Here is a 19593-nt window from a genome sequence, read left to right on the forward strand (position 1 = left end):
ATATATATATATATATATATACATATATATATATACATATATATATATATATATATAATTAAATAAAATAGGTATATTTAAGTCATTTTCTTTAGGAATATGATTCTTATCTAATAGCATGCACAGTCACTTTAATATATGTGGTAGTCAAAAGAGGTGGATGGATAAACTTTTCAAAGGTATTTAAGTTATTTTCTTATATGTATTAAATGAAAATTTATTAAATCAAATTTTCTTTAATGATTTAGAAAATTATTTTTATAATTTTATGCATATTGTGAGTTTTAGAATTAAAAGAAATAAATGGAAAGAAAGGAAAAATGATTTTTCAATGTATTTAAAAGAAGGAATTTAAAGGAGATGAAGGGTAAATGTTTAAGTAATACAAAATTACACTAAGGGTATGTTTGGCGCAGCTGTGGATTATTTATAATCTGCTGATAAGCAGATTATTCTGATAATCTGATAATCTGTAGATTATCAGAATAATCTAGCTTGCTGTTTGAGACAACTTATTCAGACTAACTTATTGGTGGTTAAATGACATTTCTGCCCGTCTGATAAAGCTGTTTGGGGCAGCTTATTCAGAATAGTTTATTGGTATAAAAGAAACATATAGTGCAGAAACATACGATAATGACAGGGATGTTCTAAAAGATACCATACAATTCTGACGTCCTAACGAGTACCAGGAGAACTAAAAAAAGTACAAATACAAGTACAACAATAAGGAGAAATATTAAAATATTTAACTTAAGACTCTGGCTACGTCGGTCCTCAACTGCACGGTCAGCCTGAGAAAACATCAGATTCACATGACTGTTGGCATGACTACTGGCAGTGTAATATGTGGGACTATCAGCCCACCGAAAGAAACCGCAACGAGCTGAAACACCTCTGACACAACCATAGAACTTCCTCCCAAAGCTATGCTCCTTACGTGACGTTAGCAATAGAGACGGTAGTCCACAATAACACAAAATCTCTCTGTCCTGGAAGTCATGTTTGTATAACTGCGAAAATAACAAAAGAATCAATGTCGGTTTAAGGTATTTTAAAAGTAACCAAAATTAAATACATATGAATATCAACCTATAACCTTATTAAAGAAAAACTTAGAAGATCAACAGCCACAAATAGCATCTGTGCTAGACTCCCTTAAAGCAATCATATCAGCCAAATCTTCACCTTCCTGATTTCCAAATTCATTAGAGTCTACATCATCCTCAGGTAATGAACTCTCACCCACAATTCCAGGAGTTTGGTCGAAGACATTCAGTTCGTCATTATCAGTCATACTAAAGTCTGTATCTGATCGTGAGGAATGTCTTTGGATGAAGTTATGTAGTGTCATTGTTGCAACCACAATATGCACTTGCTTTTGGAAAGGATACGACGGCATATCACGTAGGATGACCCATTTCTTCTTCCAAACCCCAAATGTTCTTTCAATTACCCCGTGTAAAGATGAGTGGCGTTTATTAAACATTTCCTTTCTATCACGGACGGTGTCACTTGCTCTCTCAAAATCAGGAAGATGATATCTTGTGTCAGGATAGGGCTTCAGGTATCCCCTTTGCATAGGATACCCGGCATCAACCAGATAATATTTTCCTAATACGAAAAACACTGTTAAGTAAAAAGATTGCATGCTCAAATAAACAAATTGCAAAGCAAAACTAATCTGATGGGGGGTGAGGGAAACAATGCGATCTATTCCTAGTGGCAAATGAGAAAATCCGACTATCATGTGCACTTTCTTGTGTCATGTGCACTCCCTTCCTAGCCCGCCACTACAAAAGTAAAGCACACGTTGAAGTCGCATACAGCCATGACATTATGAGTTATCGAACCACTCCGACCGATGTATGCAACATTCTCCTGGTTGGGTAGTCGGGCATCAACGTGTGTACCGTCAATTGCACCAATACAATTCTGTTTAATTGTTTGTTAGATAGTAATTATATTATGAATCGCATGACAAGTTATAAAATAAAACCACTCATAGTTACCTAAAAATATGGCATGTATCGAGGATCGTTGGCAATTTGTTCTGGAGTGGTGGCAAATGATGGATCCTCTGGTTTAATTATTTTAGCTGTTAAGCTAACAGGAGCATGTATGCCTTTAGAAAAGTAACGACTTATTGTTTCAGAAGAATGCTGAAATCTTTCCATAGCTCCTCTAATTGATTCATTTTGTGACAGAATGTACAGTGTTATAGCCAACACCTCCCTACACGTCATTCTGGAAGAACTACACGTCGTTCTGGAAGAACCCTGGAGGCCGTGATTTAGGCATAACTCGTGCAAAAGATCCATAAAAATTGGTGTTGTCATTCTGAAAATATTTGTAAACCTTGTTGGATGGCCAGAAAGCATTTCACCAACCCATTTGTCTATTTGGAATAAAGCACATGGTACATAATTTTTGAATGAAGTTTGATTCCAAATAGACAATTCATTCCAAATAAATTGTCTATTTGGAATGAAGTTTGTCCAAATAAAGTTTTGCTGAACTTTTGGAATGAAGCACATGATAGACAATTTTTGGTGTATCATGTCTAACACGGACAGGAAAGGCTTTTTGAAGTGTCCATGTTCTATAGTTTGACACTTAACATTCTTTTTTGATCCATTTCACATCAGTTTTTGTAGTAATCAATCATGTATATTGGCAAGATCAGTAAAACCATTTGAATCTTTTCTCTACAATTTACACTTCTCTATGAATTATCTAAATTTAAAAATTGCTTCATTCTCCATAGTTACCACTTATGATTTATAAGTTTGATTTCTTTTGTAATTAGACAAACCTGAGCATCACCTTTGTTCTTAAATATTAGTGTCAAAATGCTTTTTCATTAATTCTTCGACATTCTTTTAGTCCTCAAAATTTAATTGAACAGGATTACTAATCTCATAACCCTTTGAATCTTTATAGGCATCACATATAAACATAAAGATTAACATTTATACAACTTGTTTAGAGAAAACTGCACTTTACTTTTATGGATCAATATATAATATATTTTATTATTGCTTATTACATTGTTCCTAAATAATTTCTTTCATAAAACTTTAATTTAATAATTTTTTCATAGTAAGATTTATAGCTTTATTTGTTTTTACTTTGCTCATTACACTCTCTACAGGACAATATCAATCATCTCAGTGTGGCAATACATTTTCTCTCGCAAATATGCAGAAAATCCTCTCTCGTGCCAAGTTCAGTGTATAATGTCAATCATCTTGTGAAAGCAGTCAAACGAAGATTATATGCAATAATGCTCGAAGTAAAATAAGAATAGAACACACACAATTCCACAGATATATACTGCCACAAAAAATAGAAAGTTGATGGTGTAACCAGGATCCTTAAATGCAGCAAGCATTTTTTATCCTCTTATTTTTTATATGATATCAGGGCATTAGGTTTGGCACTTAGGCTTTTAACATAAACCGAAACAGGATCCTTAATAGCAGCAGTTTCCTATAAACAGCCCATAAACATCAGCTGATGAACTTGAAAAAACAAGAAATATTCCTTCCTTCCATACAGATGCTCACAAATTGTTCCTTGCTCTGCGTATAAAGACATTCTTGGCTATGCAAAAATTAGGAAAAATCGAATGGAGCAGAAATATTTGAAACAAAATTCAGTCTAAACAGTTGTTGACAAAAGATTTCATGGACAAAAGATTTCATGCTGCAAGATTTCATGCTGCAAAATTTACTTCACGCCTAAAGAAAAAACAAAAGTAATTTTAGGGCAAAGAAATCCACTCGCATTGTTTGAGTTCAAAAACAACGAAGACGACGAATCCAAATAATAAACAAGGTTTATGGTCGGATCTATAGAAATAAACGACGTTCGCGCATCAACAAAGAACCATTTACGGCCACCGATGTTCGATTGCTCTAGAAGAAGCATTCCTTACGAATTAACAGTGAGGGAAAGCATACCTTGCGATTGACAGGGGACGAATCGAAAGGAAACTCTCCGATCTCCTCTACGGGGGACGAATCCAGGGAGGGAGAGCGCGAGGGAGAGCGCGAGGGAGAAGAGAGAAGAGGGGCAACTAGGGCAATATCACGAGCCGAACGCGGGATGCAGCCCCCACCCCGCGTCACAAAACAATTAAGGATTCACAAAAGTAAACGCACTGCGGCAGGTATAATCTGCACAAACGCAGGTTCCAAACACGAAGGCGGCATTTTGAAAACGCCGCCGGACCTAAATAATCTGCCCCAAACAGGCCCTAAGATGATACTAGCAAAGAATGTGTTGTAACCGTGCAAAATAAAAAAAAGGTAATAGTGTGCATTCGGGTGCAAATTTTTTAGGTTATCTATGGTTTCAATTTTGAAGATACTTTCGAGTATGACGGTAATCATGTTTTTAATCTTAAAAAGATAAAAAATTGTATACTTAAATTGGAATGAAAATAGAAAAATTTAAAGTGATAGTTCAAACTTTTATAAAATAATGGACAGCATTTTCTTTTGATCATTCATACAAGATACTTACATATGAATTTAATGCATATTAATATTATAATTGCTCACTGAGACAAGTTTCCTGTTGAATTTAATTCTCTTTCTCAAAAAGAAAAGTTGTAGATTAATATGTCAGGCATAAGAGATTTAGTTGATAGAGGAGGACCACTGTTGTTAGGTATTATGATTACAGTTTTTTTTTTCACTTTTTCTTTTAGATAGGGATATACTGTTGTGTGAATTTAGATATTTTTTAATTCCAGATTATTTTGTTATATGTTGGCTTGAGATGTCAACAAATTGATATAATTTTTGGACGTTTTGATTTTATGTGTATTGTACTTATGGATTATTGTAGCCGACCCCACGTAGTGGGATTAAGGCTTTGTTGTTGTTGTTGTTGTTGTTGTAGTTATGGATTATTAGTGGCTTTTTTATAAAATTAAAAGTTTTAAATCAGATGAAAATTATTTAAATGTTAATGTCGTTCGATCGCAGTTCCTAACTGGATTAATTATAAGCTATCAGGTAGGATCGTAACATCCCTTTTATAGGGAAGATTTCAGTGGAGAAGATAAGCCGCAACGCTTTGGGGTACAGTTTCAGCAGAGGCCTGGAGCTAAAGTGTCTATTGGAAGGTACAGAGATGATATGTTTGTTAAATGATATAGAGATGAGATGTCTGTTAAAGGATACAGAGATGAGAAATCTGTTAGAGGATACCCAGATGGAGTGCTTGTAGAAGATACAGAGATAGTGCCTATTGGAAGAAATTGAGATTTGGGAATAAAGGTGAGCCTACTGAACTTCATGGAGAGAACAGATCCAGATGATTTCCTTGAATGGATGTAGCCCGTCGAGTAAATCTTTAAATATAATTAGGTGTCTGATGACAGAAGAGTTATTTTGTCATAACATATTCTACACTCATTGCACTATGAAAGAAAATGTATGTAGTCACATCATCGATGGAATAACAAGAACATAGCGTCTATGAAGATGATTAAAAAATTGAGCCTCATGCCTCATAGGAATTCCCAACTGTATTCCTTTACATGGTTGAAGAAGGAGAACAAAATCAATATTGAAAGGAGATGACTCGTAGAGTTTATGATTGGGAATCAACTGCTGGACCAGGGTTGGTGCAAAGTGGTGCCCATGGATGTCTGCCACCTTTTATTTGAGAAGGCATTGGCAGTTTGATCATCAGACTCAGCATGAAGGATGCAAGAATACCTACTTCACAAAAAATGACAAGCACATAATCCTTCTACTTTATGCAGAGTTTGGGATTACATGTGCCCTTACTAGTAGAAAAGTGTAAGCAGGATTAATTTTTGTGATAATAAAGGATAGCAGGATAAAGACACTAATTCCAAACACAGGGCGGTCACTACAAAGAGCATATCAGAACATCATGATTGATACCTTACCACCATGGCTGCCACCGTCACAGAAAGTTTCGTCCGTTCTCACGTCAAGTAGGACTGAACCAACTTAGGATACCTTTGAAAGATTTTGTAGGGCAAACTTAGCATAAAGTTTCAATTCAATTCAGTTCAGTAGTTCACCCTTATATGGTTGGACTGATATGGATGGTTGCTAGCAATTAGAAAAAACTCAGGTGTTTTGGGGGATAATGCAACCGCAATGAGATCCATGAGATCCATATGTTTTTAGGAGGGCAGTCAAAGATTCTTTAGTCTCGAGAGATTATAGTAGCTCATTACCTTCAACGTGCTGATATGATTTCATACTATAGAGAGGATAAAAGCTTCAACAGATAAGGTCGAAGCTCCCATAATCATGAGAAACTGACATTGCGTGTCTGCTGCAAGAGTCCCGAACTAGATAGTTGGCCCCTACGGCAAGATGTCTGGACTGCGGGCTATTCACATCCTCTGGACTAGAGCCAGCTAGAGCAAGCACCTCAAGAGAGCCAGTTGACCCTACTTCTCATAGAATTTGCCGCCAAATTGATGTGAGAGCCAATCCTTTGTTACCCTAGGTCTATATATGTTATTTTAGTTGTGTATAGGTCAGTTTTTCATGTATTTTTGTTCAGGACAGCTGTCAGCTTCTAGTATTTTTCTACTAGGGTTGTATCCAAAGGCGGGAAGATGTTTTGGCAGTAACTCATCCGAGGTGGTGACCGTCTCCCAAGGATCGAATGGTGTTGCAGCTATAGTTTGATCACGTGAGGGCATTTATCCTCTATTTCCCTTCTCCCGCAACCTTTCTTTCGCCTTCGCCCCCACCGTATTTGCTACCACAATAGAAAAATAGGCCCCTTTTATGGTTTTCCTATAGCTCGCAATTTCCTGCCGCCTCCTTTCCCCTCCCTTACCTTCCCAGCCTTCCTTACAATCACCCCAACCTACACCACCCTTCCTAGGCTCCCTCACAACCACCTAACTTGATGTCCAGCCATCGAACAGCCCTACCCCCACCTCCTCTTATTGCTGCCACTTTTACCCTCCCTTTTGGCTTCCTTTCTCTAGATGACGCTCGACGCCCCAACCACCCATACCTCTCAATTTTCTCTTTATCGAACTACGACCACCACCTTTGAACCTCACCTTAGTGGGGTATTTGTGTTTGTATCGTTGTATTCCTATTTTCGTTGATTGTTTCTGATTGTCTATTTAAGGGTCTGTTTGGGGTAGCTTATTTGGTGCGGTGACCTATTTGGGTAAACACCATTTTGGCAGCTTATGCATTTTCAAAACACTGAAAAACAGCATTTTCACACCACACCTATCTAGGAGCGGTTACAGCTTTCTAGCTGCGGTCCGGCTTTTCCAAAAAATAAAAATTTGTAATAGCTACCGCACCTAACTTATCAGCAGATTATTCAATAAGCTTCAACTGCCCCAAACACACCCTAAGTTTCAACAATAATATAATTATTCCTTTGTATTTTGAGTTAACACTGATATTAGCAAACATTTAAAGAAATTCTTCTATGAACTTGACCTATCGAATAAATTTGATATATCCAACTTACACACTTATTATCCATTGTTTTCTAATGTATGATACATTGTGCTCTGGAATTCACTTGCAATATCTACCCATTATTAGGGATTTACGCATATTTTCATCCAACCCATTAGGTGTTGCAATACATGCCTATTTAGACAGGAAGTTGAAAGGGGTGACGAAGCTTTTTAAGGGGAACGTGATTAGATGCTTGCATCTGCTGCCGGTATGAACTTGAGAATGGTTGCATATTGATTGGCTCATTGGATATAAAAATATCTAGATTAATATCTCCATAATTCACAATATTTTGAATATCTAAAGAAATTTCACAAAATATACAACTAGAAGGAACAAAATCTCACAAAATTCATTCGTCGAATTTTTTTTTTAATAAATAACATAATTTGTTATCAAATTGCATTGGATGGAATACTCCAAAGTAAGGTGTAATGATTGAGTTCTCAACTGATCTCGCTAAATTTTCTATTTCTATAAAATTTAATGTATACATCTACACCTTCTAGATTATCTGGACCACATATTTCAAGAATTTTAGGTCACTTCTTTCACCAATTTTCATCTTGAATTTTACCATATGGTAATCATGCAATAAAACTATTTGGAGGTTAACCATAGGTCGGTTTCGAGTCCCTTAAACCAAATTTCAAGCGAGCAAATAACAATGAATGGTGAATATTAACTAGCTAAACTATCCTTAGTCATAAGTAGAACGGTGAAATCATGAACTAGCTTATATTATGGATCCGATAAAAATTTGTAATAATAATAATGATCATGCAATTGCACATTATCTAAGGCGATAAAAATCTTGGTTTTCACTTTATTTACTTTAAATTGAGCCACAACCACCTATAACTTACTATACCAAAGCACCAATAGAAAAATTTTATCTATGTATATTTGTTACTTATCAAAATTTAATAATTATGTATATGCAAAAAAACCAACAAGAAAAAAAATTACAACAATGAAGCATTGAACGAATGAAGAACTTATTCTAACCATTTTATAATGCTAAAGGAACGAATGCAAGTAGAATGATGTCTGCTATTAATGTATTTGGCACAAAGGCAGAGGTGGACCTTAAAGTTGCACCACAAGGTTCACTAGATGCCCAACATTAAGAGCAGCTCAGATTTTTAATCCTGGCAGTTTCACAATCAATCATCATCTTTCAATCTTCATTAAGATCCACAAGAAGGGGGCACAATCACTCCATATCAAATCAAATTTCCATATTACAGGTATACAATAACCTCCACACCAATACAACAATTCATAGCTAGGGTAATATCTATATTTACATTTTTTTTTTTCATTTTAATCATATTATCTTTATAATTAATAAGCATTCCCCATAGTAACAAATAAATGAAGATGAAGATAACCAAGAAGAGAAATAAGTTGATCACGGCATTTACTCGTCTATAATTGGTTTTTTTAAATAGATCAATTCATAGATTGGTCAACAAAGTTAAATAAAAACCCAAAATTTAAAAAATCAACTAGCCAACCTTTTGCTAAAACCAATTCAAATAAAATCATAAATGTATTTCAATTTAATCAATTTGATTTTGAACAAACCGAAATTTTGCTTTATACAACAACAACAACAAGCCTTTATCCCACTAAGTGGGAGTGGCTATATGAATCCATTTTCTCCATTGTGTCCTATTGAGTGTCATAGTTTTATTTAATTATAATAAATTAAGATTATTTTTTATACAACCTGCCCACATCTTTTCAGGTCTATATCTACCTTTCTTAACATAATTCGAGTCTCAAGCATCTACTCTCCTAACTGCATCATCATATGGTCAATGTTTAATGTGACCAAACCATCTAAGTCGTCTCTCTCTAATCTTGTATGCAACTAGAGCTAGAACAACCCTGTCATGGTTTGTCTCTAAGTGTCAAGTTATTCATCCACTTAAGCATCCTCATCTCAACAACACTTAACTTAATTTTGTGCTTCTCTTTTAAAGGCAACATTCTACGCCATAAAACATTACAGATCTCATCACCATCTTACAAAAATTTCCTTTAAGTTTAAGCGATATTTTTCTATCACAAAATAGTCCTGATGCATTCCTCCACTTCAACCAACCAACTTGAATTCTACTAATAACATCCCCATTTATACCCCCATACTTTGAACAATCGATCTGAGATATCTCAAACGTTAACACCTTTAATGATTTGATCACCCATTTTTACAACTTTGTCACTAGATCTACTACTACTAAAATTACAATCCAATTATTCAGTTTTAAATCTACTCAAATGAAGACTTTTAAGTTTTTTCTTGAACTCTTTCTCTAGTCCTATCCACAAGAAGGATATCCTCAACGAAAAGCATACACCAAGGTAGATTCTATTGTAATTGTCCAGTAAGAGCATCCAAAACTAAAGCAAAAAAGATATGGGCTTAAAGCCGGTGCACAATGTAATCCAACTGAAATAGGAAAATGCATTAACTTAATTCCTCTATGATGCATGACTTTTCTTTATATCTAAGATTATTACAAATTAAAGTTCTACAAAAAAATCATAAGTCTTACATCTCTTTCCTATCTCCTCACCATCTCTCTCTCTACATCGAATGGACATCAAGATTTATGAAATGGCAAAGACAGAGCAGTGGAATAGCTAGTCTAAGTGAATTTAATTTTTCAATTATAATACTATTCAATTTTTTTATTTATTTGGTTTAATGAAGAGAAAAATTAATAAGAAAATAAAAAAATCAAATAATATAATTTTTAAAACCAAAAAATGTTATTTCAAAATCAAATCAAATCAACCAAATAAACCAAACACGATTGATTCAGTTCAATTTTTTGGCTTTAATCAAATAATGCACATCCCTAACTACTTTTAAAAAAATGACCAAAAAAGGGCCCTAAATTGATACATTCAAAAAAGGAATGCCACCTCCCAACAACATTGATAATTAATTTTCAAATATATAACTATGTAAATATTTTGAGAATGTAATGAAAAGTACACTTGATTTGTCAAAACTTTGAAAATTTGATTGTATGATTGTAATGGTTACAAAAAGAAAATTTTAATTCAAAAAATTAAATAAGAAATAGTAATTTAATTAAGATAAATTAAAAATGAAATATAAAACATCTCTTTTATTATAATAAAAAAGCTAACAAACTTATGATTTTATAAAAATAGATGTAAACATTCATCAAGCACTGGGCCACTTATGGAGGGGAGCAAGCCACCAGACAAAAGATCGCCTCGTTAAAAAAAAATTGTTTTTTTTTTTTTTGTTTTAAATTTCATCTATCTTAAGATTCCTTCAGGAAAAAAACTTCCCCCAGGCACACGTGTTCTTATAGAGAAGGAAAAAAACAACAAAACTATGACTGGCCAAACGAATATAAATCAGTAACAACAAATCTAAATGAACATACCAGTCTCCTTAATTACTGTCTCGTTGATTCCGCAAGCAAAAAAATTCCAGCTATTCCATCTACGCCCATCAAGCACCAAAAAAAAACAAAAATTTTTGAGAGAGGGAGAGAGACAGAGTCAGCAAATCTCGCCACGAAACTTCACTAACAATGTGAACATGGTCAAACAAATGTCAAATTCCATGAAATTACCGCAGAATATTAAGGGCAAGGAAAAAAAACTGAGTAATTGCTACAGAGTCAATCGCCGTCTACCATGAAGTTAAAAAAACATCAAAAATGGAGAAAAGAAACGAACCCCATTTGAGGGGTTAAGCCCAATGCGTTGCTGAGGTGAAGTTTTCCATAGTTCGAAGTGTCGAAGATTTCGATTCTAGAGTTGGAGTTCGGAGAATAGTCAGTAACAGAACTGAATGTTCCGGCGATCGCCGGAGAAATCGCTGCGATGAAGAAGAGAAGGAAAATAGAGGGCAATCCCATTGCAGTCACACACACACTCCCTCTATCTCTCTCTCTCTATATGCAGCCCTGAGATTTCTGGTGCTGTTCTGCAAGTTTGGATAAGGGAAGTCTATTTGGAGCTGCCGTCACCGGACAGGTAGATTTAACATCAGCGTCACCGAAGATATAGTTCATTGGAAACACATTATTGAGTTTTTAACACTCATTATCCAAAAATAAATATTAAATTAATCAAAATTTTAATATTAATAGTTTTTTTTTTTTTGAATAAAAAGTGAAATGAAAATTTTAAATATTAATTTTTTTTATAAATAGTATTAATGCATTGATAATAATTTTTATTTTAATTACTATCATTTATGATTACTATATTATAATTTAGAAAGAAGTAATATTATAAAAAAAAAATTTCTTTTGGGTTCAATTTAGATTGATATCTCTAAAATCATTATATGATGAATATGATGGCATATCATAAAGTAAATTTAAGCTTGAGAAAAATTATTTTTTATACTGATTAAAAATTTGATTGAAGAAAATTTGTTGTAAATTTTCATTTTTTTATTAAATTTGATGAAACTCATTAGAGAAATTTGTTTAGCTAATGTGAGCAATTTCACATTTTCTTTTCTTTTTACAAAATGCCCATGATTGAGCAAATTAAGGGTCTATTGGGGCAGCTACAAGCAGTTATGGGGAAGCTAACTGGTTGTTTGCTTCAGCTATTTGAAAATAATTGTGTGGCAGTTATTTCTAGACAAATAATTATTCTGCATCTATTTAGTAATATTTTTTTTAACAGAACTGTCATAGCTATATATTTGATGCTTCAGAGGTAGAAATTCACTTCAAAACAGTACAAAAATTTAGATACACACTTCACTTAACAATGAATACCAATAGTACAAAAAAAAGACAAAAATCACCATTTCTCTTGAGATTGAATTGGCAACAATACCATATGCATAAATTATTTAATAACCTCCTTCACAACTCAAAAATTTCAACCAGTTAATATTGAACAAATATATAAACAAAACATGTGTTTAATGAGTCAGGGATACCAATAATATCCAACATCATTTTTACTTTACTCCATTAAAACCTAGTTTCCAAATTACAAATCTCCCCCCTCACATATCGCTCATCTCCCACAATAAACAAAGCATGCCACTTAAACCATAATATATGTATAAGATGCTGCTTGTTGATACACCTCAACCATTTTCTATTGCCTCTCCGTATACAACCTAAAAGCATCCATTAACAAAATGCATTGGAGAAAAGAAAAGGTACTAAATCAAGCCCTATTTCCATTACAAACATAAATTCATCCAAATTTTTAAAATTTGATGCAACATAATTAGCATCAACACAATTTATCAGCAAAAATAATGAAAGACAAATTAAAATAGAATAGAGATCGGTGTATGTACCAAGGCCCTCAAGTACCGCAACCTCTCCTTAGAAATTTCCTCCCTCGCCTTCCATTTATGCAAAATAAACCAGCAAAATCAAGTAATTAAACCAAAATTTGAATAAGAAATTAGGGTTTCTCATGCAATTTCGCAACAATATGTTGGAATTCCGAGAAAGAGGATTTGGAGAGGTAGGACCCATCGGGGGCGAGGTAATGGCGTTGAATTTGCTTGATAAGCAGAGATACATTGGCCGACGTATTATGAGTGCTCCATGGACTCACCATTGATATCAAACAAAGGAAAGAAAACGAGCAAACACAATATAAAAGAGTGGGGGAAGGGGTCGAACAGTAGAGGGGTATATGCTATAAAAAGCCAAACCTCTAACACGGACCATAGAGCTTGAGTTGTGGTCGGTGTTTAACCATAACAACAGGACATCGTTACCCTGACATGCTCCCAAAAGAACAAACTTTGCGCTGCTCCCCACGTCGTGCTCCCAATGTCATCCCAAAACGGACCTTCAGGTGAAGGACAGTCCAATTTCATATCTAAATTTGTTGTTCACATATTTATAATATTTTCTTTTCTATATTCTCTCCATCAAAACATTGATTGTGGTTGTTTACAAACAAATTACTTACACCAATTCAAAGAACCAATTATGAAGAATATATTAACATTTTTTTGTCAGATAATCTTTTTAAGGGTGTGTTATGCGGTAATAGCCCTTATAAGATTTATATGACAGTGACCGATTTTAATAAATTTTAAACATATGATGTTGCAAGAAGTATAAAAAATTTACCTAACAAAAAGTAAAAAATGCAAAAATGAATGAGACTTCACAAATAAGGCCACAATCTATAGTGAAAAAGAAATAAATAATGAGTTAAGTAAGTTATATTGCAAGAGAAGAACACTGAGAAGACAATCAATCTCGATAAGATTTATTCTTTCATGAAGAACTAAGTTTTGAGTACGATAAATATTTTAATTGTCACAATGCATTTGAATGAGTAGAAAAAAAGACTCATATAAGTAAACCACTACCATAACCAAATTATCTCAAAAAAAGCTGAGACCACTGTATGATTTCAATTTTTGTTAAAGATTGAACTAATACTATTTCTTTTTTTACTTTCCAAAAATTGGTAGATTTCAAAAAATATGTAAAAACCTTAGCTTTATGGTCTACTAGTTTATTTAGAATAATCAAATGTTGATATACACAAAATATTTAAAAAAAAAAAGGAGTGCCCCATAAACAACACAAAATATAAATAATGCAAACTCGTGAATACTAATAGAAGAACTAAATTGATTTATAATGTAGACATCGTAAGAAATAATGAGCCATATAATGGTGAGATAAACCAAGTTACAAAAAATAGTATGATATAAAATGAGATCAGTTAAAAGTGTGATATGAGGAAGAGTATATTGAAAATTGAGTTTGAAAGGAGTGTAAATAATATTAACGTCAGCAAGATGAGCAAACTTAATTATATCAACTATTTGCTTAGATTGACAGATAAAATAATCCTTGAAAGAATTAGCCATAAAAGAATTAGCAACTTTAATTCAAAGGAAATAATTTTGAAGTTCAAAATGTTTTATATCAGGTGAGAATCTATTTCATTCTTCAACAATGTAACTTTATCAACATCATGCATTGTAATAGTCATATTACCCACATAAAAGAAAAGCAAAATATATCCTACAAAAGTGCACTTAGGAAAAAATGTAAATTTGTCATATTTAACAAATTGTATGAGTACAAAAATAACTTGTTAAATCAAGTATGTTTGAAAACATTATATAGATGATAAAACAAAAGGAAGGATAAATATATAAATGAGGTTTTAAATTTTATTAGCTAGTAGAGCATATTTTACATCCTTTTAATATAAATTCCAACAAAAGACTAATTCAACCATTTTTATATTGAACTCAAAAGACTCCACAATTTAAATTATATTGTGAATAGAACCACCCCTTGGTAACTAAATATAAATTATACCACTCAACAAGCCAATCCACTTATCTCACACAACTAATGAGAATCAAATTCATTTTGTAATGGCAAATGTTTTAAGTTCTAAATGTTTATCTTTTTTGAAGTTGAGGCTTGGTGTGTGTCAGAAGATTCATGGAGATAAAATAATTTTTTAGCATCTTAGCGTTACACAAAAGTCCAACAAACACAAAAGTAATTGATGTGACGGGTAGAGACACCAAAATTTTTTATGTGGAATGAAAAGAAAAAAAAAATAGAAGCCTAACCCAGTCATAACTATCAACTATGAATTGATGAGTATAAACTCAAACTTTTATCCTATATGTGAGAAATTTATATATATTTCTTTGAAGTACAATTGTTGTGTACAGTGCATTATACAATGGTTGGGAGTAGTTGTCAAGACTTCGATGCATCAATTCAAGATGTTATGGATGATGTAGGACTTAATATGGTGCCTACATTGGTATTTACTCCACATGGTGCTTCATTACTACGTTGTGACTTTGTTAGGGGCTTTGTTTCGATGAGCAGGGGCGTCCAACGGTGGTTAATGTTGGCAAGTGAGCAGTGGTCGGTGACTGCAGAAGCGGGAAGCATTCTACTGATCTTCAGAGTAGAACAACATTGAAATTTAGCTTCTTTGGAAACCATCTTTAAGCCTAGCTCTTTCTTTGATTCAATGTCTAGATCCCCATTTATAAATAAATCCTTCTTTGGGCTCTATTTATAGACATTGAGCCACAGAAAGAGCCTTCCACACAAATAAGGGCCAAGAGAGTCTAGAAGTACCTCTTCTACAAATAAAGAAAGATTCTAGACCACTCCATTGAATGACTCAGAGAGATTCCCACGATCAAAAATCATTTTGTGGACATTTAAGTGTCTTAATGATGTACGAATTGAATGATCTTGGGCACTAGACATGTCATGATGAGATACTCGACTTGGCTATAAGCTTTTTCATGTTGAGATACTCAATTTGGACTTCCAATTAGCCACTCAAAGCTTTCAAAAATGATTTTGTTGCTTGACTTTGGCTTGATTTGATTTGAATAGGGCCAATTTTGACTATATTGGGTTCTTCTCGTTGAGTCAGTTAGTTTGACTATGTATAATAAAATTGGAGTTATGAATAATTTTAAATTTGATTTTGAATGTTAATGATCCAAGAATTGTACTAATATCCTCAAGATTCATGAAAAATGATAATTTTATTGATGATGTGTTTGTTGTCCCATAATTTCTAGAGAGCTTTGCTTGCCCGTTCAAAAATTATAAAAATGATGAAAATTTTAGAAAAATTTAGAAAATTTAAGTTTTTCATTGGCAGCAGTCATTGATGATGACGAAAGTCTGTGGTGTTGAACAAGGGCAAGTGGGTCTGGTGGCAACAACCAATGATAGTAGTCGGTGGTATGTGATAAAGGGTTGTTGCTGGGGCAGTGATAACAACCTGTTGGAGCTGGCGATGATGTAAGAGGGAAAGCAGCGGTGGCAACAGGCAGTGGACTGCCATTGTGAAGGCACACAAAGAGGCTTGGGCTAACAATTAGGCCCAAGACGTAGGGTAATTAAGTGGGTTAGGTCAGCAAATTCTGACAGTATGCTTGAATGGGCTAGCATGCGAGAGCGGGTTAACGGGTTGCTGAGGTTAGCATATCAGGTCGGTGGGTTGGAACTGTGGAGTGGCCAGACAGCAACCGGATGGTCAGTTGGTGATCTACATGAAGTGGATTTGATGGCACCTTTGTGCCACTTTGTTGAGTAAATCAGATCTCGCAGATGGCACAATTTATACTATCACGGATCCATCACACAAATCAGAGGGTGGAGCGCCCCTTGTGTAGAACCATGAGGATTAGCTGGTTTCGGACATGAAACCACAAATGAATGAGTGGATCCGTGTGAAAAAGTGATTCGGCCGTGTTTTGGATTGGATTGAATGGGGGAGGTAGGACAAATAGAATAAATCTAGATTTTGGTCTTTTTAGCCCATTTTTTGCTCTTTTGATCATATAAAATAGCGCCAAAAGTGGATGAAAAATTGAGTCTCTCAACCTACTTTTGTGTGATCAATGGAGTTTCATTTTTTCAATGTTGTTACCAACCTCAGAGTCTTCCAGCCTATTTTTATGCCATCGATGGAACTTCCTCGACCTATTAACTAAACTCTCCTAGCCTATTATTGTGCAATTAACAGAGCTCCCTCAAATGCTAGCTGAAGTTTCCTAGTTTTTTCTTTGTGTAATCAATGAAGCTCCCTCGGCCTACTAATTAGTTTCCTCTTGCCTATTTTGTTCAATCAATGGAGCTTCCTTAGCCCACTTTTGGGCCAATTTTTGTGATGGTGTTACATTCTTTTGGAAGAGCTTTTTCGCGCTTCGAGATGTTGACGTCTGGGGAGGCTTGTCCTACTAAAAATTTAAAAAAAGTGTAAAAATCCCAAAGAGGCAATATTGAACCAAACAAGGGACATACTAATTTTATTCAAGAAGAAATTTATTTTTGGAATGACATGGTGATGAAGTTACTAGCCCCAATTGATCGAGCATTTTCTCCTCCTCTAGGATATATTATAATGTACAAGGCAACATTACAAACGAGCCTATGATTTCAATTGGTGCTTGAGTTGATGGATATTCTAAAAGTGGTTGGGATTAGCATTTCACAACTTTCTTGTCAGACATCGATAATCAACATTGGACTGATTGCCTTTTTCAAGAAGTAGAAGATGAAATTAGTGCGGAAGATTTTTGCCGATTAGGCGAATTTTTTAGAAATACATATGGTCGAGTAAATTTTACGAACAAGGTACTGAATATTTGTAGAAAGGATTCTATAAGATATTGATCTGTAAGATTTTTTTCACAAAAAATGACTAGGGGTTTCGAGAGAAAGGAGGAGAACACAGCAGTTATCCGTCTCTCTTCAAATAACTTAAAATGAAATAGTATGAACTCTTTGATTTTAGGACTTTATGGAAATGCAGCTCGAGGTGCAATACATCAACAAGTTTGTGAGAGAGGAATCCCTATTCAAGATTGGCCTCTCTTTCCATCCCGAGCGACCTTCTACGACAATGTTGAAGAAATTTACCTTATATTTCTCTCTAGATACCTAGTATTCTCTCTCCGGTGATGTTTGGAGACCCTCCCTTAGTTTCCTCTCTTGAAAACCTAATTTCCTCTCTCGGCAATGCTCAACAAACCTCCCTTGGTTCTCTCGTGACCAGCTCAGCTCTAGCTAGGAAAATTACAAACTTTAGATTTCTCCCCTTTCTTCCTTACTCAATCTTTTGCTATTCTCTCTAAAAGATGTTGTTTTCTCCCTTGACATGGACTCCTTTCCTCACGGTAATGGATACAAGGACTTCAAGCATACCACTCATTTCGTTTGAATTTATATATATAACTCTTAAACTTCAATTTCTATTGTTTGTTTATGGTTAGGTTTTGGTTTAGAGAGATGCCATTTACTTCATATGTATTTACATGTCTAACAACTAAAAATCATTTCTTACAAGTCTGCCACTCCATTGCTATGTATTTGCATGTCTGGCAAAAAATTCTTTTATATTTACATATCTCACACATAAAGTTTCATATTTATATACATAGCAACTTGGTGCTTTAAACCTAAGAATAAAAATGTATATTTCATTATTTGTAAAAAGGTGTAAGTTTAATATTCTTGGTGGGATTTTAAGGATTTGAGTGGTTATGTGTGTAAGTATGACATTTTAGGTATGATATGTGTAAATACATAAGAATTGTATGCTATGTATGTTAATGCATTTTTTCTTGTTTAGTGTTAACGAATTCTTGTATACATACCACTCAATTCCTATGTATTTACATATTTTTTCTGACTTTTTTAGGCAACACCAAATTCTTTTGCATTTGACATATCTTACACATAAAATTTTATGATTACATATATATGTATGAAAAAACAATTATAAAAATATGCATGAAAATGTGATTTTAAAAAGGGTAATTGTAATTTTTAGTTTGATATTAAGGATTTGAGTACTATATATGTAAGTTTGAAAGTTTTGGTATGAGATATGTGATAAGTATATAAATGCTCCTTTATTTAGGATTAAAAATATTTTCATACAAACCACACAAATTCTATGTATTTACATACTTTTGTTACTTTACTATTTTAGGGTTGAGAAAATTACATAATTAATACACAATTCTTCTATATTTATGTATCTCACACATAAGTTTTCATAGTTTCATGCATAGCAATTTAGTGTTTTATACCTAAGCATGAAAATGTGTAATTTTAAAAATGGTATAAGCTTGTTATTTTGGTGTGATGTTAATGATTTAAGTGTTATGTGTAAAAATAAGAAAGTTTTGGTATGAGATACGTAAATACAAAAAAAATTATGTGACATTTATATTTGTATTTATATTTTTTGCTTTACTTGTCATTTCTTGCTTTTACTTCAATTATTTCTTGATTATAATTATTCTAATCAATTTACTTCTTTTTGGTATAGATGGCTTCAAGGGGCAGCAATGATGAGGGCTCGGAGATTGATTAACTCCAACTTCCAAAGGAAGAAGTAGGTGGTTTCATGACCCACCATGCATATGAGTACCACTATGACGGTCTGCTACAAACGCCAAATTGGTGCATGTCATTCCCATTGCTCCACCTCCGTTTACCTTGACCTGCCATACTCTTATCGCTCCCACCACACTACCACCTCCATCGTCCTATGAGGCAGGCCCAAC

At 33.9% G+C, this 19593-nt stretch overlaps 1 protein-coding gene across 1 annotated transcript in view; it reads right to left on the reverse strand.

Moving 5' to 3' along the window:
- LOC110021241 (alpha-galactosidase 3) overlaps positions 1-11507 on the reverse strand; it is a 60783-nt gene extending 49276 nt beyond the window's left edge. Inside the window, exons 1-2 of the mRNA XM_020719656.1 lie at positions 11235-11507; positions 10937-10995 (exon numbers count right to left, since the gene is read on the reverse strand). Of these exons, the coding sequence (XP_020575315.1) occupies positions 10937-10995; positions 11235-11416 (241 nt within the window). The 5' untranslated portion in view covers positions 11417-11507. The remainder of the gene's footprint in view (positions 1-10936; positions 10996-11234) is intronic.
- Between the last annotated feature and the right edge of the window lie 8086 nt (positions 11508-19593).

Source organism: Phalaenopsis equestris, unplaced genomic scaffold, assembly GCF_001263595.1.
Source record: "Phalaenopsis equestris unplaced genomic scaffold, ASM126359v1 Scaffold000125, whole genome shotgun sequence".
Taxonomy (NCBI): Eukaryota; Viridiplantae; Streptophyta; class Magnoliopsida; order Asparagales; family Orchidaceae; genus Phalaenopsis; species Phalaenopsis equestris.